Here is a 26,468-nt window from a genome sequence, read left to right as displayed (position 1 = left end):
ACAAAGTGAAAAATGCAGTGTTTAGTATTATTTTACAAAGTAGTAAAAAGGTGACTTTCACACATCCCCCCGAGAGGTCCCAGGCGAAGGAGGACCCACCCTTCCAGTGATGGGGCCGGCCCAGTGCCCACCCACATACCCGCCCGGCTGCCGCGTCTGCCGCTTGAGGAGCCGTCGCTGTGCTGCGGAGGGACGCGCATTTGCAGAGCGCAAGATGGCGACTGCTCGGCGGCTGCTGAGGACCCACCGGAGCTGATAACCGTGGACGAGCGGACCCTTAACACGCAGCCACGGAGGAGCAACGTCTTAAACGGCGGATCTGTCGACGCTCCGACGGTAAAAGGGGCCTGAAAGTGACAACGTCATTCCGTGAAAGCTCGGCTAAATATGTGCGAGCTAATTAGTAGCTAGCGTTAGCCCAGATTAGCAGCCAGCCAGGAAGGAAGGACGTGAGCATCTGTTGACACGCTCGTTAGACACTGCCATGTCATCGATACTCTCGAGTGGTTAGAACATTGCTTTATTAACTGATTAAAAATTTATATTTAGAATCGATCACGTTGTTTGCACCGTAAATGTATTCCCGGGTGTCCGTTAAAATGCTAGTGTCAGGCTAGCCAGCAACATTAGCATAACACTTGTGAGGCTCGGGCGTCTAAAAAAAATCGTAATTGAACGCCGCTTTTTGTCACACTGTTTCGCGAGTAACCGCAAACCCACAACATTAGCGGATTGTGCTAACAAGCCGCCTTTCTTTGATCAATGCCAGGAGCACCCCAACGTTTCCGTTATGATGATGGCTAGGCTAATGCGGCTAACGATAAAGTGGGATGGATGTGGAAGGGAGAAGAAAGGGCGTTTCGAACAATGAAAACAATTAAGACGTCCGAAGGGCTGAGCGAAAGGTGCACCAAAGTCCAAAATGGTTGCAGTGTTTGCTGCCATTCAATGCCATGTATTGAATGCAATGTAATACACATTCAACATGCCATTGCAGTGGCATGATATAAACCTAAAAATGGTTTGCAGTAGTTGTACCAGTGCTGGCTTCAGTCATGCAGCTGCAGGCAGCGTTGTAGCACACAACCCATAATGATTCACTTTGAGTTGATGTTTTTATTACATGCGAAAAAGACAAAGACTTGTGTTTATGTCTCACATAAGGATTGTGGATGATGGGCAAAATTCCAAAAGAGCGCAGTTTACACAATACATAATTTTATAGTTCTGCATGCACAAAACAATTGCAAATGTGTATAAATGACTAATGAAAGGGCTAAATGAACATTTAAGGTTACTTTTACCTTCACTGAAGATGTGACTGTTCCAGAGACACAATGCGGCAGCGAGATCAACATGGGACGCCACCTTCCTGTTTTGCCATGAGTTATTTTTTAATTCAATAGTGTTTCTCACTTTTATCAAAAGCTGGCACCTGCAACTTTGTTTGCCTCCATTTTGGGTTACTGAGGTGAGAAACACTATTGAATTTTAAAAAAGAACTCATGACAAAACAGGAAGGTGGTGTCCGTGTTGATATCACTACTACTTGGTGTCTTTGGGAACACTTGCGTCAAGTATCACGTCTTCAACAAAGGTAAAAGTAACCTTGGATGTTAATTTGTCCCTTTTGTTCATCATTTACATGTATTTAAATCCATTTCCAATTGTAAAACTATAAAAATGTGTTTTGTGTTAACATTTTTGTCTTTCTGGAACGGATTAATTGAATTGACATTATTTCTTATGGGAAAAATTGGCTTGGTTTGAGCGGCTTAGTGATGCTAACCAAGCTTCCACTGTATAATTTTCTTTAGATTGTTAGCCACCGAAAGATTTGCACATATACAGAAGCTTTATTTTCAGTGTGGTCAAGACATACAACAAAAGTAGTAGTGCAGCAGCTCTGTTTTGATAAGCGTGTAAAATATTGTAATGTCAGCAGAATGACAAGGCAGGATGACTGTGCACAAATCAGCTCTTTATTGGCATCTACGAAACGGCACTAGATACCTTACGGCAAGACGCACTCCACACTTCAATGCAGCCAACTCGGCTGGGCAACTCTTCTCCTTTTGGGTCTGGCTTTAAAGGAAAACTGCACGTTTTGGGGAATTTTGCCCATCATCCACAATCCCTATGTGGGACATGAACACACACGTCTTTCTCTTTTCTGTGAGTTAGATAAGGTATAAAAACAGTGCAGTTTTCCTTTAAATAGCAGGCAAATGACACTGCCCCCTATAGCCCAACCGTTGAATCACAGCTCAGAACCATACACAAGACAGTCAATTGGTTCCAGACCCAACCGCTATAAGTGAATTTCTGAGAAGTAGGATTGAGTGTTAATAAATGGAACATTTTTTTAGTTGGAGCATAGAAAACCTGTTTGTGACCTTCTGAATGCAATCTTTACCATTACCCACATTGCGCAACTGGAATCCGCAGGCTACGGGATTACTACAGGACACAGACAGCCATGGCTTCAACCAATAGCAAGCTCGCGAGCTAAGTTAGCCTCCAATGTATTTAGTGTCTTCTAAATGTAAGAAAGGGTTTAAAACGGAGTGGGGAAGAAGGACAAAAAAAGCCAGAAACGTACCACTTCCACATGGAATGCGAGGAGAACATGTCTGATATACCGTGGCCGACTCCATGCAGTGTAACGGTAATCTAATGTCATGTCTCAGTAATGGAATATTACTGAATACTACGTATACCTCTGGCTTTAAATGTGTTTAGCTAATAATACACCATGGTCAACCAGTGATCATTAATTAATTTTTGGAAATCCCAAGTGAACGATAATCAAACCGCCATACTGCTCCCTTTGCTACAATATTATATGAAATCACAAGAATCTAGGTGGAAAAATCCTTTATCACCCATTCTTCTTATGTCCCTGTCCTAACTCACAAGTAAATGCGCAAGCAATGATTTGCATTGGTTTCGGTTTCGGCTACGACGATGTCAGCGTCGACATAAGCAGGTTCCACTGTATCACCGTCGTGTCTCCTGTCCCAACAGATAACAATAATGTCCCATACAACTGACCATGACGATGGATGTTTTGTTGCCATGGATACGGAAGACAATGCCACTGATCCTGCCGGAATAACAGAGGTGGCCGAGGCAAAGATGGGGTCCTACGGAGGAGAAGGGAACATGGACACTTGTGCCAAAGCTGGAGGGAGAACCATGGTGGAGCTGCCAGAGGAAGTTCTGGAGTACATTTTGTCCTTTCTGTCACCTTACCAGGAGCACAAGACAGCAGCGCTTGTGTGCAAGCAGTGGTATCGCCTCATTAAAGGTAGCTACTCGTTTAGTCGTACTGTACATGATAAAGCATTGCGGTGTATCCTTTTAACTGTGTTTTTTTTCTCCTTTAACCAGGTGTTGCCTATCAGTGCTACCATGGCTTTCTGAGGGCCGTCCAGGAGGGAAACATCCAATGGGAAAGTCGGACATACCCATATCCCGGAACTCCCATCACTCAGCGCTTTTCACACAGTCAGTATACACGCACGATAACCTTTACAAAGCGTCACAGCTACCAGCATTTGGAAAGGTCAAGCACATTCCTTTCTGGGGTTCCGCTTGACCTGATTTGTCTAATTACTGTAATGTGAATGAATCAGTTCCAGGGTCAACTTGTCATGACCTTTATCAGTGGTGCAGGCATTTTAAAGTAACATTTTAACATGTCATAGAAGTGTGAAAAAATACGTTGAGTCAGTCTACAGTAATCCCTCGTTTATCACAGTTAATTGGTTCCAGACCCGATCACAATAAATGAATTTCCATGATAAAGGATTCAATGTTAATAAATGGAATATTTTTGTAGTTAGAGCATGTAAAAACTGTTTATGACTTTATAAATACGATTTTTACCATTATTAAAGCCCTGTAGTCATGAAATAACACCCCTACAGTCACCTTTACACTCCTATTCATTGTTTACATCACATTGCAACTGTTACACTGCAGGGATTTGAGACGGCTGCAAGCTAGCGGAGCTAACCAGCTAATATCGAATTTATTTCTTCTAAACTTAAGAAGCCAAAAACTTACCACTTCCACACGGAATGGGAGGAGAGGGTTTTTTTTTCACTTTATCATGTGGGCCATGCCATGGCTAAGTTCATGACTTCATGCAGCGATAAGGTGATAGTTCGGATTTTTTGGCATGAAGTTGTATGACATCCCCATCAGTGTTGTAGTCCAATAACAGCGACTTACCCCCAACTTGGTCTCCTAAATCCATTTCTGGTCAGATTTCTGTGATGAAGAAGGTAGTTCCACTTAGTTGCTGGGGACAATTAAGTCGAGTTTGGCTTCTCAAAACAATATGCGTTCAAAAGACTAACACATTTGCATCACAAAAATGCCTTCTCAAAAAAATCAGACCTCACAAAACACTTGGCGTTATATATTTGTCTCCCGCCGTATTCCTGTGCACTGTTGCCTGTGCGTTCATGTGAATGTGACAAGACACTCACATCAACACAAATGCGCATTGACACCTACAATCCGATCACTCCTCTGCTGTTACATGTGAGGCATATTTGTGGGTGAGGGATGGTGGGGGGGATTGGGATGACGCAGCGTAGCCAACTGTACTGCACTCCACAATTAAATTTTGCAAACTTTCATAAGAGAAATCAATAGAAAGATTTCATGACAATCCACAAGTGTCATTTCATCAAATGGACGGTTCAAACGGTGCAGTGACAATAAAAGCCTGTTCTCGTAGTAATAACACAAAGCTTTGTCTTTAAATATAAGCCCTTGTTTATCACCGTTAATTGGTTCCAGACCCAACCACGATCGGTGAATTTCCACAAAGTAGGATCCCTTATTCATAAAATGAATATTTTCGTAATTAGAGCATAGAAAACCTGTTTATGACTTCCGAAATATGTATTTTAACATTATTAGAGCCCTGTAGGCATGAAGTAACACCCCTCTATTCACTTTTACACTCCTATTATTCTTTGTTTACATCACATTGTGCAGGCTACAGGATCCCTGCAGGGACAGAAGACTGCTGCTACCAGCATAGCAAGCTACCGAGCTAACTAGTTAGCCTCTCCAATGTATTTATTCTAAACTTAAAGTGTTTCAAACGGCGTGGGGAAGAAGGACCAGGAAGCCACAAACTTACCACTTCCACACAGATTGAGAGGATAACCTTTTTTCCAGTCTATGTCAGCCATAGCATGTCGACTCAGCTATGCTGGCTCAGTAGCCAGTCTCCATGCAGCGTGAAAGGTACTCTAACGTCATGTCTCATAACATTACTGGTGCCTAGTGACCACAGTACTACATATAACTTGTCTTTCAATATTTTTGACTAATAATAGGCCATAGTCAACCATGAAACAGCAATCATTGATTAATTAATTAATTTTCGGAAAACCACAATATCCGAAGCACAATATAGCGAGGGATTACTGTATATGTCGTCCTTTAAGCCTTTTTTTACAAAATAAAAAAACGACATCACACTATCTAAGCGTTTGCAGGTCTGAATTTTTATTTAGGGTTACACTGAACATGGTGCTTCCCTAAGAATCACAATCTCAATTCTAAGCAAGAAAACATTAACTATTCTTTATTCTCTCGTTCTCTTTCTACTGTTCTGTCTTTCTACAGGTGCTTGTTATTACGACTCCAACCAGTCCATGTATGTGTTTGGGGGTTGCACCCAGAGTAGCTGCAACGCTGCCTTTAATGATTTATGGAGACTAGACCTGAACAGCAAAGAGTGGATCCGCCCGCTAGCCTCAGGTATGACTACCACAGGTGCGGATACTGAATCTTTTTTAGATTTTTTTTTTTTTTTTTTTCCCCTCTGGAGCAAGGGTATGGAACCAACGGCTCGCGAGCCAGATGTGGCTCTTTTGATGACTGCATCTGGCTCTCAGACATTTTTCAACACGATAAAATTGATTTATTTTCATTTTTTTCCACTGACATTTTAAAGTGAAATGTCACAGTGTTAAAAATAACGTTCAAAATATAAAACATTATTATGCATTTTAATTAGGGCAAGTTTTCTAACTGTATATTACTTTTTCAATATAATAATGGCCCATATGTCCAAAATTGATATCCGTTTACATAAAATTTTCTGTTGTTATCGTTGTAGTTGCCGAATGAATCGTTACCACAAAGAGATTTACATCCCTATTTATGGTAGATAACTTATTTCAATCTCCGATAGAGTGTGATGAATTATGACTTAACTATGGACAAAATGCAATTAACCACAATTAAATATTTATACAACAAATTTTAATTCATCCATTTTCCAGCGCAATGCGGGTGGCCAGAGTCAATGCCAGCTGTCAGGTTATTTCCCGGGTCGGACACCAAAACTTGATTATAATTGGATAATGCACGAGCCTACCCAGGTCATTGAGAGGTCAAAAAGGACACTTCCCTCCGTTATTCAAATAATCAGCTAGCTAATCCTGTAGCGCAAACCCTTTTGACGAAGAAGATGGGGAAAAAGAGAAAGATGAGGAGTATCGTGCGTGTATGGAGTATTTTATTATTGCTTAGCTTCAGTGTAACAACGTTATTAAAAAGAATAAATTCAGAGACTACCGGTAGTTCAGATAGTCTAAAATTGTTGGTCTTGCTTGAAAATGCAGTTGTATTGAGTGTTAAAACAATATTACATGGCTCCGATGGAAATGTATTTTAAAATACTGGTATGTGGCTTTCATGGCTCTCTTGGCCAAAAAAGGTTCCCGACCCCTGCTCTGGGGAGTCCAAATGGAGGAAATTTTGTTTCACCCCGTAACAAACAATGCTCTCATTTGCGAGAAATACATTTTCTCTGCTGCCTGGAGTTGAAGCAATGCATGGCAGTATCAATTTGCATATCATCAGTCACCATCGCAGCTTGCATGTTTTGAGCGGTAGTCAGAATCACGGGCCATGCATTCCTGCCTTTGGTTCTTAAGTGTGACGCATGCATTACCGTTGCCTATTTTAAGATCGTTAAGATGAAATTCATGTGATGTTTTCCGACGCTGGTAAGCCGGGGTGAAACATCATGACCTTGTATTACACATTGATATACCATCCACTGCTGTCGTCTACGCTGGGCCTTGATTTTTTTTACATTCAAATGTGAATAACCGTGGAAGGATTCTCCTTTCTATAGGCTCTTATCCTTCCCCTAAAGCTGGAGCAACCCTCGTGATGCACAAAGATCTGTTAGTGCTGTTTGGAGGCTGGACCCGCCCCAGCCCGTACCCACTGCACCAACCGGAAAGGTTTTTCGATGAAATCCACACCTACTCTCCGTCAAAGAACTGGTGAGCTTGAAGTGAAAGCGAAACGTGTGCAATGAGGCATATTTGACATTTCTCCTTTGGTTTATCTGCATCGCTGCTGTCCTAGGTGGAACTGCATAGTAACCACACACGGCCCGCCGCCCATGGCAGGCCACTCCTCATCTGTCATTGGAAACGTCATGGTGGTCTTTGGGGGCTCGTTAGGAGCGCGGCAAATGTATGCACTTCTTATCTTGTGCACACAATTCACACCTCACACCCACATTTTTTGTTCTTTAGGAGTAATGAGGTCTGGGTCCTGGATCTGGAACAGTGGTCCTGGTCCAAACCAGCCATATCTGGCCCATCTCCACACCCACGAGGCGGTCAGTCACAGGTAAGACAACCTCAGCTAAATAAAGTGAATCCTTTTAGGGGCCACATGATAAACAGAAAACATTGTGTAGGGCCAGGCCAACAAATAAGCGTACCGTAAAGCACCGTGTATAAACCGCACTTTTTTTCCACTGGTGAGACGCAAAAAATCGGGGTGCGGTTTATACACGATGACAGGTCTGTGACCAGATGCAGAAATTGACGAGAAGCCCATTTTACAATAGCCGTCTGTGGGTCAGACAGTTGCTTTGACTTTACCGCCCTCTGCTGTACAGTTGCTGAAACTTATCTGACGGCTGTCTGTATTTTCACACAGTGAAACCATCTCTAGATACACTGAAGCTAACCTAAGCTTCCATTGTAAAATACAATACAACGTTGGAGTTTATTCAAATTCACACTGAAGCAATGCAATAAAATAATAATAGAGAAAAAGAGAAGCAGTGAAAGATAAGATATCAAAACATCTCTGAAAATTGCAAATTTCTTTATTTGGATTTTTATTAAATTATTATTATTATTATTATTATTATTATTATTATTATTATTATTAATCTGTACGTAGCCATAATATTAAAGATCCAGATGCCGAGGTTCAGATTTCTCCTTTATTCTTCTTTTTGAAATTGTTTAATACCTGTTGTTTAATACCTGCATGTTGATTTGAGATGAAAGAGTTGGCAAGTATTTATGAACTAAAAATTTTGTTTTCCCCGCCATGAGCCTGAAAATGGGGGTGCGGTTAATACACGGGTGCGGTTTACACACGGTGCTTTACGGTAATATTAGTGATGTTCGATAATATTGGCATCAGTTCATATCGGTATCTTTTTTTTCTGTGAAGCACCTGTGATGCCGTGTTCCCCACAGTGTCTGCGGTGTGGGACTAATGCCAAGTTTGGCCTTTGGATAGAAAATATGCAATTTGCAATGAATGTGCTGGTTATAGGAAGGGGGAGTAAGGCTGCTTCTTCTAATAAATACATGTCAACATGTGACATTAGTTTGAGGGAAGAACTGCTCCCTATATTTATCACTTGATACCGGCATCAGTAATATGTGCTGGGCAAAAGAAGTATATAGTCGTCCCTCGCTATATCGCGGTTCGAACATTGCGCCCTCACTCTTGTCATGGTTTTTCAAAAATGAATAAATGATCACTTTTTTGTGGTTGAATAAAGCCTATTATTAGTAAAGAATAAATAAATGTGTATTTAAGGAAATTGTGTTTACTATTGGCCTAAATTAAGCACTTACAAACATAAAAATGGCTTAATGAACTAACTAAATGAAGTAAAATACAAGACAGAAGAAGCGTTCTAATTGTGAATGTGGTATTCTACATTGGCCACTAGGTGTCAGTAGAGACATGCACCAGAACAGGCATTTTTCGCAGGTTTAAATGATCTCACAACAGGCACAATAATAGTAACATAATAATCATAATAACCCACGACAGGATAAAACTCAACTGTGACACACACAAGCGAGAGTTGTATTTATGTATTAGATGGCTGATTTATTCTTATGATGTCTACTATATTGGGTAATATGAGTGTGAAGCCATTTAAAGGCACCATTACAATGCATTGATGAGACAATAGCCACCGCATGAAGTAGCTGTCCAGCAAAAGACAAGGAGCCGCTAACGTATGAGTGTGTTATCTTATTTATGTCTAATATGTCTTATTTTTCTCTCATTACATATACTACATTAAGTTTTACAAATGTAAAAGTGACTATGGGGATGTTATTTCATCTCTAGAGAGCTCTAATAATGTTAAAAACCGTGTTTAGAAGATCGTAAACACGTTACCTGCGCCATAACTATGAAAATATTCTATTTATTAATATTGAATCCTACTTTGTGGCAATTGACTTGAACAAATTAACCTGGTTTTCGAATTTCTCTGTACTGACAGCTCTACCTCTAATTTCACAAAAAACTTAGCAGTCCATCATTGAACTTCACAATAAATGCATGAAGTAAACCTATGTGAATTTTATTTTCCAATTCAATTAAGCTGACGTGGGCTGAACAGGGACAGGCACAGGACCAAAAGTCTTCATCAAGGTGTGATTGACTGGTAATGTAACTTATGTCTGACGTCACATTTCCTTACCAGATTGTGATTGATGATCAGACGTTACTCATCTTGGGAGGGTGTGGAGGCCCGAATGCTGTAAGTAACCCATACTTTTCATTGTCGCCCATTTTTGGCATTTACCTGGACATAACACAAGAAAGTGACAAAAGGACAATGCCCTAAGTATAATGTTACTATAATATATTCCACAAATCTGTCCAATAAGATCTAGGGTATGAATCATTTTGGGATCAACTGTGTATGATATACACTCCTGAACAAAATTTTAAGACCAGTTGAAAAATTGCAAGAATGTACATTTTGCACTGTTGGATCTTAAGGAGGTTCTAAGTACAAGCATTAAAGTGAAATAGGCTGATCAAAAGTTTACAACCATAGCTAAAAAAAAAAAAAAAAAAAAAAAAATACAGAACCCCGACTCAAATAGAAATAAAATGTTGAAAAAAAGGAGTCAGTAATGAGTAGCTGCGCCATTCTTATTAATCAGATGAAAAATGGGTTTGGGCATGCGTGGAACTGGCACTGATGTCCGTTTTTGTAAAGTGTCCTTGCCATCCATCCCCAAATGTTCTCAATTGGATTTAGATCAGGGGAACATGTAGGATGGTCCAAAAGAGTGAGCTTATTCCTCTGTAAGAAGTCCTTTGTGAAGTGCAGCGTTGTCCTGTTGAAAAAGCCAATCATTACCACACAGACGAGTCATGAGGGATGCCCCCTGCAACATCTCCACATAGCCATCTGCCGTTTGACACCCCTGCACAACCTGAAGCTCCATTGTTCCAATGAAGGATCATGATGGCGCCCCCTCCACTGTGCCGTGTGGAAAACATCTCAGGTAACGTTGGAAGCCATCAGGACCGTCGAGGGAGAATAAAACTTTCTTCCACCTTTTAGTGTCCCATGTTTGGTGCTGTCCTGCAAATTCCAAATTGCCAATTTTGTGCCGTTGAAGGAGACGAGTCCTTTGAAGATGTTTCTTCTTAAAAGCCTTCTCTCACAGATGATGTCTGATGGTTATTGGACTGCACTCTGCACCAGTAACAACCTTCGTTTGGGCTGAGGATGGCCCCGTGTCTTGACTGACAGCCAGTGGGATCCTGCGGCTCCTTTTTTTTTTTTTTTTTTTTGTTCCATGAGCCTCAGGATGCCAAAAGTTTCAAATGACTGTCTTACTGCATCAAACCTCAGCAGCAATGGCGAGCTCGAGAGGCCTTGCTTATTCCACCGCGTTCAAACAGAGAAAGCTTTTTTGCCTTTGCCATCAAGAGATCATGACAGTGTGAAAACCTGACATTAAATCACATTCAATCCACATTTTTCCCAACATTTTGGCTTTTAAAGACCGTGCTCTCAAACATTTGATCAGCTGATGAACAGCCTATTTCACTTTAATGCTTGTTTGCAATAAATTGCTTACTCAAAAAAAAAATCTTTCTTGCTCTTATTTATTCTTTTTTCATTTTGAAGCCCTACTGAGAACTTCCTTAAGATCCAACAGTGCAAAATGTACATTGTTGCAATTTTTCAACTGCTCTTAAAATTTTGATCAGGAGTGTATTTATGATATCCGGCGGGCTACATTGTGATTGTTTGGTGTACCAGCTCCTCAAAGATGCCTGGCTACTTCACATGGACGCACCCACCTGGAGGTGGCAGCAGCTGCAGGTAGAAAATGAGGATCACGGTGCACCGGAGCTTTGGTGCCACCCAGCTTGTCGGGTAAGTTGGCTTTTAGGCTAACTACATCAACAGTATCTCACCAACTTCACCTCTCTTCACCTCTCCCTCAAGGTGGGACAGTGTGTGGTGGTGTTCTCCCAGGCTCCATCCGGCCGCGCACCACTCAGTCCAAGTCTTAACTCCCGGCCCTCGCCCATAAGTGCCATACCTGCCCCTCTGGGCCCGGAACCGCCTTCTTTGCGCTCCCAGTCTCCCGTTCGCAGCGGGGCAGCCGGCGTCGTTCTAGGAGCGATCGAAGAGGCTCCATGTGTTAACGGTCGATGGGGCACTTTGAGACCCCGACCTTCAGCCAGAGTCGGTGCCAGAGATGGGAGCCCATCCTCCTCTCCGCAGCCGTCACCTTCACAATGCCCCGACAGCCCCCCTCTGCCTCCGCATCCGCCCTTACTGAATGGCTCCTCCCCTTCGCCGCGGACCAGTCCTGCGCAGACTGCATCTCCACCCCTTCGCCCCCATCCGCCTGCTTCTACAGACTATGGCTGGGAGTCCACCCCTTCAGCCACTCACCACCCAGAAGTGCCCAGCACTAACGGCCTGGACACCCCCCCTGCGGGATCGCCGCGCACTCCACCGGGGGCCGTGTCCCCCGCTGCCTTACGACGAGGCCTGGAGGCGGTCAAAAACACATCTCCCTCATCCTTACCATCTTCATTATCGTCGCCTTCCCTTCAAACGCAGGGAGCGTCTCCCGGAGGAGGAAGTGTTGGAGCAGGAGCGGGCCCCCCTGGGACCCCACCGTCGTCGTCCTCCAGCCCGCCGCAGGCCGCGGGAGCAGACGGACACGCCATCCCCCCGATTGCGAGGCGCCTCGGTCACCATCCTCCTCAGAGTCTGAACGTGGGTAAACCTCTGTATCAGTCGCTCAATTGCAAGCCGATGCAGATGTACGTGTTGGATGTGTCCCGCGCCAAAACCGCCGGCACTGTGTCTTGGAGAGTATATGGAAACGGGACTCCGGCTGCAGTTCCGGGGCCTCCGGAGACCAGCCTCCACACTGTGGTACAGGGCAGGGGAGAGCTTATTATATTCGGGGGTCTCATGGACAAAAAACAGAACGTGAAGTACTACCCTAAAACCAACGCCTTGTACTTTGTCCGTGCAAAAAGGTAATGGAGCCGGGTTGGAGTGATAGGTGCTCAGCCCCGTGACCAAACAAGGGAATTGACACACAAGGCCTTTTTCTCGTAGGAAGGATTCTTGGGGAATCTTTATTAGATGTTCCACTTCATAACACCCCTCCACACACACCCCCAATATGGCTTCTGCAAAGTAAAACCTTTTAGCCACAGTTTGATATTAAGAAAAAAAAAACCTGATGCGAGGAGATGTTTTTAACTGATCCAACAGGACATTATTGATTAGCCCCTGATAGGCTGATGAACAAAACCATAACATTTCTGCTGATTCTGTCATCATCTTATGGACTCTTGACAATGGATGCTGTTGACGGAAATGGCTGACAACTACCTTGCTTTTGGTATCACTCTTAAAGCCTGCAATGTTTACATCAAGTGTGTGTGTGTGTGTGTGTGAGAGTGTGTGAGTGAGAAAGAAAGAGACATTGTGCGCGCGTCTTTATGCACAGTGGTGGTTAAAAGTTGTGAGAGATGTGGCACTATACTATAAACATAGTAAAACAATAAAAGGCCTCCACGTCTTTTTTTTTGTTTAATAATAAATCAAGAACATTCTATACAGTTGTCACTTGCAATATGGCGGTTTGATTATCACTCCCTTGCTATATCGCGGTTTTTCAGAAATGAATTACTGTTAGTCTACCACTGTTTTGTGGTAGACTATAGGCTATTAGTCAAAACATATTGAAATACAAGTGACGTGTGGTATTCTGGTCACTGTTGCCAACTTGGCAACTTTGTCGCTTAATTTGGCGACATTCCAAAGTCCCTGGGCAACGTATTCTCTCAAAATTTACTCGTGACAAATGTAGCTACTTTGTCTGGCGCCGTTGGAGAGTTTCCTGATATTTGGGGACGTAAAAGTGAAAGCGCGTAGTGATCTGCAGTTTCTGTTCTCTCTGAGCAGCAGCGGATGCTGCTGAGACGTCTGCCCCGCCCCCAAAGCAGTCACAAACGGCCCGTGCACTGTCAGCTCCCGCTGTACACATAGCATAGTGTAGATCCACACATGCTTGAGGCACGATGTCACCGGGGTGGATTTCGCCCTGTTTTACAGAGCAGGATGTAAAACAAATGTTTCTTAATCTTCATTAAATTACAATTCATTACAGTCATGCCTCATTGGGACACTGCCTGCCTGTCAGTGTGTCAGAACGTGTCATGGGAGAATAATGTGCGATAAGTTAAACAAGTAGCCCTAACTACAAGATCAAAGGGGTCCGGAAGTAATTATTACGTTTTCTAGACTCTTGAGAGGCGGTAACCGAGATAAAATATTAGTTATTTTATATTGATGAAGTGAACTAAGGATCAAGTTTATTTCTAGTTGTAAACATAAACATCTCTCCTATGAGGTTCTGCGTTTTTCCTACACATAGTATCTATTACAACATATGCAAATAATATGCATGGCTAGATGGCGTCATCTAGTGGTTTGTAGGACAGCCAACTGTGATTCTGGTCAGCAGTAACTACACCACGACACAAAACATTGATAAGACACGGCACGACTTTACATTACATTGCCTTAACACTGCATGAAGTCGTGAAGTCAGCCATCGCATATCCGACATGATAGAGTGGAAAAAAGTTATTCTCTCAGCCTGTGCGGAAGTGTTAAGTTTTTTGGCTTTCTGAGTTTAGAAGAAATAAATTCGAGGCTAACTGGTTAGCTCGCTAGCTTGCTAGTTCCTGCAAGAGTAGCAATGTGGCGTAAACTATGAATTACAGGAGTGTAAAGGTGGCTGTAGTGGTGTTAAATGTTAAAAATCGTATTTAGAAAGTCCTAGACAGTTTTTCTATGCTCCCGCAATGATATTCCATTTATTAACTGAATGCTATATTGCGGAAATTAATTTAACGCAGTAGGGTCTTGAACCAACTACCCACTATAAACGAGGGACGACTGTAATATTGATTTATTTAATTTCATTAATGTAATATAGTCGTTAACATTGATTGAATACAGTAAGTCATTGCCATAACATTTATTAATTTAATAAATCAATAATAGTTGCTACCGTGATATTGAATTATACGAATAGTTCATAGTTAATAGAAATTTGAAAAAGTACCTAATCAAAACACTTAATATAATTTGAAGTCTGAATATTTGCTACCATGCTATGAAATAATTTTCAATTAAAATTACAATGTTAATTATATGTGATTTTTTTTTATTAGAAAAAAGTAAATAAAATGATAGCAGCTACACTAATACTGATTTTGATAATGGACTCACACTACGGTGTATTATTGTAATACTGTAAAATAAAACATCCCTGCTTATTTTTATTGAGGAATATATATTGATTTATTGAACTGAAATAGTGGAGTAAAAAAATGTAACCACTAAAATTAACTAAAATACTGTGTGAATTACTGCCTTACTTAATAAAATACAATAATTAAAATGTACAACTATACAGTTCAGTATATGTAGTTGAAGCCTTGTGAAACATCGCCCTCTAGCGGCTTAAAATGTCCACACTATTAAATGCATGAGCTCTAGTAACATTTTTAATTAAGGGCATTATGACTTTTAGAAACTGTCCATATATTTGACTTATATGTTAAAAATGTATAGTAGCCTCTGTGTTCCTATAATCTTTGGTGGGACTCATCAGATCGTTGCACCCCATAGACTCACACCCCCACTCTGAACCAACGGTAACCTTTTACCCAGAGAGGGAGGGGCGGTCTAGTCGGAGCAGCCAGCCAAACGATTGGCTCAAATTCATGAACTGGTGAGGTGGCAGACAGGGCTGCATGCCTATTGGTTGCTGCAAAGGGGCAGTGGGCGGAGCCACTGACAATGACTGTGGAGGTGGCCACATGTTTACATTGCAGATGAAGAATGGACATGATCTCCAAGTAAGCATCGAGAAGAGTGTATTTTATCATGTGACCGCTTTTTAATTGGTTGTTTGCTAGTTTGAATGTCTATTTACTGCTAATGCCATTTCATGCTCGACCCCCAGAGGCACTTTCTGCTTATTTTTTAAAGGTTAATTGTATGAAACTTGGCTAAGATTTGTTTTTATTTCTTTTTTCATCCTTGAATTGCAAGGTGTTTAGAAGAAGATTTGCACATCCATTATCCATTGTAAGTCTAAATTTTTCTATGCCGTAATATAATGCTGACATATTGGGTTGCTTTTCACACAAAAACCTAATACGTCTATGGCTCTACCTTCAAAATAAAGGGACCTCTGTATATTTTTAAGTCTTTTATGAAAGTGGACATTTTGCAACTTAAAAAGCTTTCTGCGGCAAAAATAACAATGACTCAAAATCTTTGTGGCTATCAAGTATTGACCTTGTCAAGGATGTAATAACACCATCACAAATTCTCAACTTCCCATCCCAAATATTCCACTTGGCACCCCATTTTTCCCATTAAAAAAAAAAAAACTCAGGCGTTCATAAGACAAAAAGGGCGTGAAAATATAGAAAAGCATTTTTTAAAAAGTATGTCAGAAGTTGTTGAAAAAACTTGATGCCGTTAGATTTTTTATTACACTTTTATGAGACGGGGCGTTTTGGGACCAAAGGGTAAAAACTTAATCTGAATTCAGTATGAATCAGTTCTTGCCCTCACCAAGGCTGTAATAACCTCATCCCAAATAATGCATATTTTTTGTTTTCTCATTAAAAAAATCAGAGGTTCTTATGAAAAAAGAGCGTAGAAACACATACAAATATATTTAAAAATATATATCTCTGGCCTGGTTTAAAATTGTTGAATAATTTGAAATGGTGAAACATTTTTATTAGACTTTTATGAGAGGGGCCATTGTGGCACATGGGGGTAAAGAGTGTAACTTCATTTGAATTAATTTTCAATTAATTCTTGTCCTACATGGCTTGAATAACCGCAAATATTACAGTTTGCAACTCATAATTTTTTTTTTTTTACATATTTTGTGTTTTTTTTCATATTTCTGCGTTTTTTTATACATTCCCGCTACCCCATAGACATATGAATGAATGAATTGTGCGCGGGAATACAGTGTTTTCCACAACATCAGCAAATTTTGCTCTCAAAATGATGTTATAATGGCCAAATCATGCAGTCTGTGGGCCAAATACGCCATCCATTTCCACCGGGAAGATACCAAGGCGTTCTCAGGCCAGCTGTGAGGCATAATCTCGGTGGGCCGATATTATCAGACATCCCTAATCATAATAGTGCAATATTTCTATTAATACGTCATCCTTAACTGTTGTGGAATTGGTGTTTGGATGTCAAACGTTTGCAGCATTTCTGGAAATGCTGGCTTTTCAACTGTATTAAAGAGCAGCATATTTTTGCCGATGTATTAAACTACGCACACCATTTTGCTCTACCCCGTTTCTGTTTACTTTACCGATCAAATGTCTCGCTGAGTGTTGACTGTCGGTGTGTAGATTTTTTTATCCCCAGACGGGAAAACTGGGTCGAGTGGATATTTTTGCGGCGTGCAAGTTCGTTTTGTTTATGTTGCCACCACTTTGGAACAAATTCGGCATCCAGGCTCGCTCGTGTTGATGAGCTTACCTTGCTCATTATTAATATTCCCACACGGAGGCCGTGGCACTTGACTTTGCGCTCATCTTTTTCCCTCCTAATTTCTGCTACCTTGCATCGCTCCTCACGAAGCTCCACTTTTTTGGCGTGTGCCTTCCCCCACAGAAACAACGCTGCTGGATGACTAACAAGAGGTCTCACTCCGTTCATGTTGTTGTTCTATGGAACGCCGTTGTTCTATCATTATTATGTTTTTGTGCACGACTGAAGCGCGGCCGTCCTTGTCTTGCAGGTGATGCCTGCCTTGATAGAGGAAGAGGAAGGCGAAGGTGAAAGGCGCTCCGGAGACAAAGCAGGCTGGAATGTGACACGTCAGACATGCCGAGAGATTGACAGCATTCCTTTTCACCTTTTCGCCATACAAACAACGCTGCCTTATCTCCAGGAGGACAAAGTGTGACCTGTGTGAGATGACAAGAAGCCCTCTCCTGATTTCTTAGGCCTTCCGTCACACCATGGCATCCACGGTGTCGCCTGTACCTCGCGGCATTTTCGCCCCGCCGTTGCCACCACGCCCGGCCGTCTGGCCTCCTCTGGACTTTGCCCTGGGTGCTTTGGCTTGCTGCGCCGCTTGCGTCTTCACCAACCCTCTGGAGGTGGTGAAGACGCGTCTGCAGCTTCAGGGCGAGCTGCGGGCGCGGGGAACCTACCAGAGGCACTATCGCGGAGTCCTCCAGGCTCTTTGGGTGGTGGGGCGCACTGACGGGCTCCGGGGTCTGCAGAAGGGGCTCTCTGTGGGGTTGGTCTACCAGGGGGTGATGAACGGGGTGAGGCTGGGGTCCTATTCTTACTGTGAAGCTCTGGGCATCACCTCATACCATGGAGGAAGTGTTCTATCGGGGGCCGGGGCAGGGGCCCTTGGGGCTTTTATTGCCTCTCCTGCTTACCTGGTAAGTTATCTTTTCTCTCAGTTCTCTACGTGTACTTATCAGACGCTGTACAAGATGTTTAGTCATTCACTTAGCTGACATTTGTGCAGCTGGCGTGGGATCAATCCCCACTCACTGCAACCGTCGACCTAAGTCAGGATAACAGTGTAGAGAAAACATGATTGTCCTCCATGACCCCCCATGGAAGATGATAGGTATTCTGTGGCAAGAGAGGATATATATACTGCATTATGCAGGAGGTTTCAGTGGACTCCTCATGCACACTGACCACACTTCCTTGAAAGCATCACGGCAAAGCCCGTCGTGTTCATGCAGCGACATGATTAGGCCATATAGGACGCCCTGAGAGGCCAAAAGTGGGTCAAATGCAGTGAATGAACACATGCGACAAAAGCAGTATAAGTGCATGTCACAGCATTGGTAGTACTACTTTTACACAATGAGTTTAAACAGCACAATTTTCAATGTCATGGAAAGACAATCCTGTGTGATGACATGTTGCTATATAACGGTTGTTATTCATATATACACTATATACTCTATGTACATGTACTATATACAGGTATATACAGTGGCGTGGAAAGTGTTTGCCGCCTTCTTATTTCTTTTTCCGTCTTTGTTGCACTTAAATGTTTCAGATCATCAAACAAAATTAAATATTAGTCAATGACAACACAACTAAACACAAAATACAGTTTTTAAGTGAAACTTTTTATTATTAAGGGAGAAAAACAATCCAAAGCTACATGGCCGTGTGAAAAAGTGATTGCCCCCTAAACCTAATAAGTGGTTGGGCCCCCCTTAGCAGCAACAACTGCAATCAAGCGTTTGTGATAACTTGCAATGAGTCTCTTACAGCGCTGGGGAGGAATTTTGGCCCACTCATCTTTGCAGAATTGTTATCATTCAGCCACATTGGAGGGTTTTCCAGCATGAAGCACCTTTTTAAGGTCATGCCACAGCATCTCAATAGGATTCAGGTCAGGACTTGGACTAGGCCACTCCAAAGTCTTCATTTTGTTGTTCTTCAGCCATTCAGAGGTGGACTTGCTGGTGTGTTTTGGATCATTGTCCTGCTGCACAACCCAAGTTGCTTTCAGCTTGAGGTCACCAACAGATGGCCGGACATTCTCCTTCAGCAGAATTCATGCTTCCATTTATCACAGCAAGTCTTCCAGGTCGTGAAGCAGCAAAACAGCTCCAGACCATCACACTACCACAGTGGTTTTGGTCTTGGAACTCCATTTTTGCCCAGTGTCTTTCTCATGGTGGAGTCATGAACACTGGCCTTAACTGATGCCAGTGAGGCCTGCAGTTCTTTGGATGTTGTTTTGGGGTCTTTTGTGACCTCTTGGATGAGTCGTTGCTGCGCTCTTGGGGTGATTTTGGTTGGCCGGCCACTCCTGGCAAGATTCAACACTGTTCCACGTTTTTGCCATTTGTGGATAATGGCTCTCACTGTGGTTCACTGGAGTCCCAAAGCTTTAGAAATGGCTTTTTAACCTTTTCCAGACTGATAGATCTCAATTAATCTCACTCAAGTTATTTTTTAACAGAAGGGGCAATCACTTTTTCACACAGCACCATGTAGGATTGGATTTTTTTTCTCCATTAATAATAAAAGTTTAATGTAAAAACTGCATTTTGTGTTCAGTTGTGTTGTCATTGACTAATATTTAAAATTTGTATGATGGTCTGAAACATGTAAGTGTAACAAACATGCAAAAGAATAAGAACTCAGGAAGGGGCCAACACTTTTTCACCTCACTATATATGAATAACAACCATCTATATACATAGACCAGGGGTGTCCAAACTTCATCCTGAGAAATGAAAGGATGCGGGGGCCACTTTTACATTTTTTAAACCAGTTTGTGTTTGAGTTTTTTTTATATATATTTCCAGAAAAAACACCTGCAACATCAGCTTTGTGTTATCTGTGACAAAGTATTACTTAGTATGAACTTTTTCTCTTTACATTACACTTTAAAAAAAAATTTTTCAAATATTTAAACTTTCTTCTTGTACATCTCATTCTTATATTATGATTTTATTCTCAGAATATTTTGACTTTACTATCATAATAACTAAAAAGTACATGTTTTTCCTCATAATATTATGACTTTATTCCTGTAAAATGTTGACTTTTTTCCCATAAGATGACCATTTTTTTCCCTGTAATGTTATTACTTTATTCTCCTAATATCATAGCTTTTTCCCAACCTAATTTTCCAAAATGTTCAACCTCATTCTTTGTTTTGTTTTTCATAATGTTATGACACTAGATAAATCACTTTTTTTCCTTTAATATTTCAACTTTATGCTCCTAAAAATGACATGTTTTTTTCTATTAATATTATGATTTTATTCTTGGAAAAGTCTTTTTCCATAAGATGACCATTTTCTCGTAATATTATGACTTCATTCTCCTAATATCATAACTTTTTCCCAACCTAATTTTCCAAAATTTGCAACTTCATTCTTTTTTTTTTTCTTTCAAAATATTATGACTTAATATAAAATATATATATAATATATATTATAAATATATATTTTATATATATATATATATATATATAACATCCTTTTTCTTTAATATTTCAAATTTATGCTTCTAAAAATGACATGTTTTTTCCTATGAATATTATGATTTTACTTTTGTAAAATTCTCACTTTTTCCCCGTAAGACGACCATTTTTTTCTTGTAATATTCTGAAGTTATTCTCCTAATATCATAAATTTTCCCCAACCTAATTATCCAAAATTTGCAACTTCATTCTTTATTTTGTTTTTTCAAAATATGATGACTTTAGAGACTAAAACGAACATCCTTTTTTTTATATTTCAACTTTATGCTTATAAAATAACATCTTTCTTCGTGTTAATATTATGATTTTATTCTCATAAGAGTTTTTTTTCCCATAAAATTAAAATTTTTATCATAATATTATAACTTTTCGCAACTTTATTTTCCCAGAACTGCAATTTGTTCTTTGTTTTGTTTGTTTCTCATATTATTTTTCTCCTTCAATTATTTACCTTTTTAATTTTTTCTCATACCATTAAGTCTTTACTCCCATAATATTTCATCTTTATTCTTGTAAAATTACTGCTTTTTTTTCATTTTTTTTTTTCTTGTTTAATTGTATTTTTAGAACGTGCCAAGGCCAATAAAAAAATCTGCTGTGGGTCGTAAATGCACTTGGGACGTCCCCTGTAGACACACCACACATGGCAAATGTGCAGCACCTGGCAGTTCATGAAATGCCTCTAACTGCTGTGAAAATGTTTTTTTTTATATTATTTTACATTTCTTGTATTTCTTGGATCCACTGACTGTAAAAATTTGGTCAAAAAGTTGATAAAAGGGATTCATATCTTTTGTTTTACTCGCTTTTACTCGTTTGAAAAGTCAATATGTTCATTACAACAATATGCTGCAGATGCAACAAGAATGAAGCCTCTCTATCGATTTTAGTTTGTGCAGGTGTACCTAATAATGTGGTCAGCGCATTTATGCATTTGCATGTAAGTGATTCAGTTTGCATAATATGCAATGCCATCCTGTTTCTAACTTCTTTTGCTGCCATTCCTAATGTTGTCTGATTGGCAGGTGAAGACGCATCTGCAGGCTCAAACAGTGGAAGCCATAGCAGTGGGCCATCAGCATAACCATCTGGTAAGACTAGTGGTCCTCAATTACATTTGTCCAAGGGACAGAACTTTTTTCGGCAGACACTGTGAGGGTATCGCTAAAAATAATAATAATAATCATAATAATAATAATAATAATAATACAAATTATTTCTATGAAGATGTATAGACGCAGTTATGTGTAAAAGTGTTTGCCCCCTTCCTGATTTTTCATGTTTTTGCATGTTTGTGACACTTTAATGTTTCAGATTACCAAACAAATGTAAATATTAGTCAATGACAACACAACTGAACACAAAATGCAGTTTTTAAATGAAACATTTTATTACTAAGGGAGAAAAAAAAATCCAAACCCACATGGCCCTTTGTGGAAAAGTGATTGCCCCCCTCGTTAAAGCAGAAATGAGATTATTTGAGATCTATCACTCTGGAAAAGGTTATGAAGTCATTTCTAAAGCTTTGGGACTCCAGCGAACCACAGTGAGAGCCATTCTACAAAAATGCCGAAAACATGGAACAGTGGTGAACCTTCCCAGGAGTGGCCGGCCAACCAAAATGATCCCAAGAGCACAGTGACGACTCATCCAAGAGGTCACAAAAGACCCCACAACAACATCCAAAGAACGGCAGGCCTCACTTGCCTTAGTTAAGGTCAGTGTTCATGACTCCACCATAAGAAAGACACTGGGCAAAAACGGCCTGCATGGCAGAGTTCCAAGACCAAAATCACTGCTGAGCAAAAATAACTTTGCGGCTCATCTCAATTTTGTCAGAAATCATCTTGATGATCCCGAAGACCTTTGGGAAAATACTCTGTGGTCTGACCAGACAAAAGTTGAGCACCTTTTTGGAAGGTGTGTGTCCCATTACATCTGCTGTAAAAGTAACGCCACATTTCCGAAAAAGAACACCATACCAACATTAAAATATGGTGGTGGTAGTGTGATGGTGTGGGGCTATTTTGCTTCTTCAGGACCTGGAAGACTTGCTGGGATAAATGGAACCATGAATTCTGCTAAAGGAGAATGTCCAGCCATCTGTTGGTGACCTCAAGCTGAAAGCAACTTGGGTTGTGCAGCAGGACAATGATCCAAAACACACCAGCAAGTCCACCTCTGAATGGATGAAGAAAAACAAAATGAAGACTTTGGAGTGGCCTAGTCCGTGTCCTGACCTGAATCCTATTGAGATGCTGTGGCATGACCTTAAAAAGGCGCTTCATGCTGGAAAACCCTCCAATGTGGCTGAATGACAACAATTCTGCAAAGATGAGTGGGCCAAAATTCCTCCCCAGCGCTGTAAGAGACTCATTGCAAGTTATCACAAACGCTTGATTGCAGTTGTTGCTGCTAAGGGTGGCCCACACTGCTGTTTTTAAGGATTTTCTGTAAAAATGCTTTGCATTTTCCTATATTACAGGATCCATCTGCTGTTTTTAAGGACCTACTAGTCAAAAATCTTCAATACAATGAGAGTGCTTTGCTGTTTTTTTGGAATCTACTGGAAGAAATGCCCATCAAAGATCCCCTACAGGAAGGCTTTGTTTTGTTTTTTTTGTGCATACTGCAAAAGCGCTCGTCAAAAGTCTTTTATGATGGTTTAAAGCAGGGGTCCAATGTTTTTTCTTGCGAGAGCTACTTTTAGAAAATGAAAATGGCCACGAGCTACTCATTTTTGTAGAAATGATTTTCATACCGCTGCACGGTGGTCTAGTGGTTAGCATGTTGGCCAACACAGTAACAGCCTGGAGATTGGGAAGACCTGCGTTCGATTCTCCGCTTGGGCATTTCTGTGTGGAGTTTGCATGTTCTTCCCGTGTGTGTGGGTTTTCTCCGGGTACTCCGGCTTCCTCCCACATTCCAATAACATGCATGTTAGGTTAATTGGCGACTCTAAATTGTCCATAGATATGAATGTGAGTATGTATGTGTGCCCTGCGATTGGCTGGCGACCAGTCCAGGGTGTACCCTGCCTGTCGCCCGAAGTCAGCTGGGATAGGCTCCAGCATGCCCCGCGACCCTAATGAGGAGAAGTGGTATAGAAAATGGATGGATGGATAGATTTTCACACCTTATTTCAACCCAAACAAATCAAATATGCTTGTTTTACCAAAACATTAACAAAATGCTGGTATCCACAACTCACATTTTGTGTTTCCGAATACTTTTCTTTCTAGTGTTCTCACATTATTAACTGAAAACCTGAAAGAAAAGAAGGCTTGCGGGCGCGTCATGTGGCCGTGGGGGGGCTACCTGGTGCCCGCGGACACTGTGTTGATGACCCCTGGTTTAATGCCTTGGCTGTTTTTACAAACACTCATTAAAGATCCTCTATATGACAGGAATGCTTTGCTGTTTTTGGGAATCCTCCGCTGTTATTAAGAAAGGTTATGTTCCTGTAAGATGGAGCCAACCGTCAGCTATCGTAGACGTAAAGAATGTAGAATGTATTGAGACATCTGATGCTGGTTTTGTCACATTGCAGGGAGTGTGCGATGCCTTTGTTAGCATCTACAGAAAAGACGGTTTCATCGGACTGTGGAGGGGCGTGAACGGGGCCGTGCCTCGAGTCATGGTCGGCTCGGCTGCTCAACTGGCAACCTTCACCTCGGCCAAGGAGTGGGTGTCACATTCCCAGGTAGGCGTGGGGGATTAACGGCGGCCATTTTTGGAGTGCACGTGACGGAGCAGCTGCCACAGATCTTCCTCCCTTTGCCCTCGCAGCGGTTCAGCCCGGGCAGCTGGCTCACGGCTTTGGTAGCGGCCAGCATCAGCGGGGTCGCCGTGGCCGTCACCATGACACCCTTTGACGTCATCAGCACACGACTCTACAATCAGCCGGTGGATGAGTTTCAAAGGGTGGGTTTGGAGCTTTACTGGGGAACTCCTGAACCCCCAACTTGTTTGTATCATGTATGGTGCATTTTAAAACTGCCATACAAGTGTAAAAAGAAGCTTACCGCCCTATAATTAAGCAAAAATAATAATTAAATGAGGTGGAAAGTGGTAACCATTATGTATTGTGCATTATAAAACTGCCATACAAGTGTAAAAAGAAGCCAACCGCCGTATGATTAAACTGAAATAACAATTAAATGAGGCAAAAAGTGGAATTTGTCATGTATGGTGCGTTTAAAAACTGCCATACAAGTATAAAAAGAAGTCAAGCGCCGTATAATTACAGTAAAATATAATTAAATGTGGCCGAAAGTAGTATCTATCATGTATGGTGCATTTTGAAACTGCCATACAGGTGTAAAAAGAAGCTAAGCGCTGTATAATTAAAGTAAATGTGGCAGAAGGTGGTATCTATCATGTATGGTGCATTTTAAAACTGCCATACAAGTGTAAAAAGAAGCCAAGCGCCATATAATTACAGTAAAATATAATGAAATGTGGCAGAAGGTGGTATCTATCATGTATGGTGCATTTTAAAACTGCCATACAAGTGTAAAAAGAAGCCAAGCGCCATATAATTACAGTAAAATATAATGAAATGTGGCAGAAGGTGGTATCAATCATGTATGGTGCATTTTAAAACTGCCATACAAGTGTAAAAAGAAGCCAAGCGTTGTATAATTAAAGTAAAATATAATGAAATGTGGCAGAAGGTGGTATCTATCATGTATTGTGCATTTTAAAACTGCCATACAAGTGTAAAAAGAAGCCAACCGCCATATAATCAGACTAAAATCATAATTAAATGAGGCGGAAAATAGGATGTATATAGTGCTGAGCAACCAGGACAGAGATGTTGATGATGATACCGCTTTCTCCAGCCTCGCAGTTTGTTCCATTGCCGCTTCTGCGGTTATCGTCACACTATTCCTCTTTACCATCGGCGGTGCCCTCCTTTTACTTTGGATGGTCCACTTTGCGCACGCATCCTGCTCAGACAAAAGCTCTGACGAGTGCTCGTTCTCTGGATGCTCTTCTTAGGGCCGCCTCTACAGAGGCTTTTGGGACTGTCTGCTGAAGGTGTGCCAAGCTGAAGGCCTGCTGGGTCTGTACAAAGGCATGGGCCCCGTGTTCCTGCGCTTGGCTCCGCACACGGTTCTCAGCATGCTCTTCTGGGACGTGATGAGGCAGCAGGCGGTGGAGGGCACGCAGGTCCCTGGACGGGGATGAATGGACCCAAATACGACATCACAACGCTGTAAAAGACTAAGTCGGGGAGGACAGAAGGAACAAAGAACTTTCTTGACCAACAATGGATCCTGCTGGGGTTTGAGAAGCTACTGTCAAATGCATGAAGTGTGATGATTTTACTTGAATACCTCCAATTGTATATTTATTAGCAATAACTTTCATGTGTGCCTGGATGATGACAAACGTATCATTTTGTTTGCGGTGGTTAGGAACTGCACTTCATCATACTGAGAAGTGTGCTGCCATATCAGTACATCTCATTTTTATCTTTGTTGACACATACAGCTCTTGTATTAGATCCTGTTAGATACTTAAAACCCTTAAGAAGCCGTGTCCTAAAATGGGCCCCATACTTTGAACTCATGTAGGGCCCCTTAGCCCTCCCCCTGACCCCTTCTCCTTCTCCATAAGAAACATTTTTGGAGTGGTGACAGTCATGTGACTAATAGGGTTGGGTGATACTGCAAATTTTGGTACCAGTGCGACACCAAGTACAGGCAGGGGTGGTACTTCTGATACGGACACTTTTGGTTTGAG

At 41.4% G+C, this 26,468-nt stretch overlaps 2 protein-coding genes across 3 annotated transcripts; both read left to right on the top strand.

Annotated features, from left to right (window-relative positions):
- Nucleotides 1-141: 141 nt before the first annotated feature.
- On the top strand, nt 142-13,827 carry fbxo42 (F-box protein 42). Its single transcript, XM_054785560.1, has 10 exons — nt 142-336; nt 3,028-3,310; nt 3,394-3,510; nt 5,656-5,790; nt 7,178-7,331; nt 7,417-7,527; nt 7,590-7,686; nt 9,812-9,868; nt 11,396-11,512; nt 11,585-13,827. The coding sequence occupies exons 2-10, from the start codon at nt 3,037-3,039 to the stop codon at nt 12,641-12,643; spliced, it is 2,121 nt and encodes a 706-aa protein (XP_054641535.1). The 5' UTR covers nt 142-336; nt 3,028-3,036; the 3' UTR covers nt 12,644-13,827.
- A 1,646-nt stretch (nt 13,828-15,473) lies between these two features.
- slc25a34 (solute carrier family 25 member 34) lies at nt 15,474-25,928 on the top strand. Of its 2 annotated transcripts, none has more exons than XM_054785553.1 (6): nt 15,474-15,543; nt 17,472-18,129; nt 21,743-21,808; nt 24,268-24,420; nt 24,507-24,641; nt 25,722-25,928. In XM_054785553.1, exons 2-6 carry the CDS (start codon nt 17,695-17,697, stop codon nt 25,908-25,910), a joined length of 978 nt encoding a protein of 325 aa, XP_054641528.1. In that variant the 5' UTR covers nt 15,474-15,543; nt 17,472-17,694; the 3' UTR covers nt 25,911-25,928. The 2 variants fall into 2 exon arrangements, with proteins under 2 accessions (XP_054641528.1, XP_054641529.1); XM_054785554.1 differs by lacking the exon at nt 15,474-15,543 and adding an exon at nt 15,577-15,775.
- Nucleotides 25,929-26,468: the final 540 nt, after the last annotated feature.

This window comes from Dunckerocampus dactyliophorus, chromosome 8 (genome assembly GCF_027744805.1).
Source record: "Dunckerocampus dactyliophorus isolate RoL2022-P2 chromosome 8, RoL_Ddac_1.1, whole genome shotgun sequence".
NCBI classification, from domain to species: Eukaryota; Metazoa; Chordata; class Actinopteri; order Syngnathiformes; family Syngnathidae; genus Dunckerocampus; species Dunckerocampus dactyliophorus.
The sequence above is the reverse complement of the archived record's forward strand: the minus strand, read 5'-3'. Positions and strand labels throughout refer to the sequence as shown.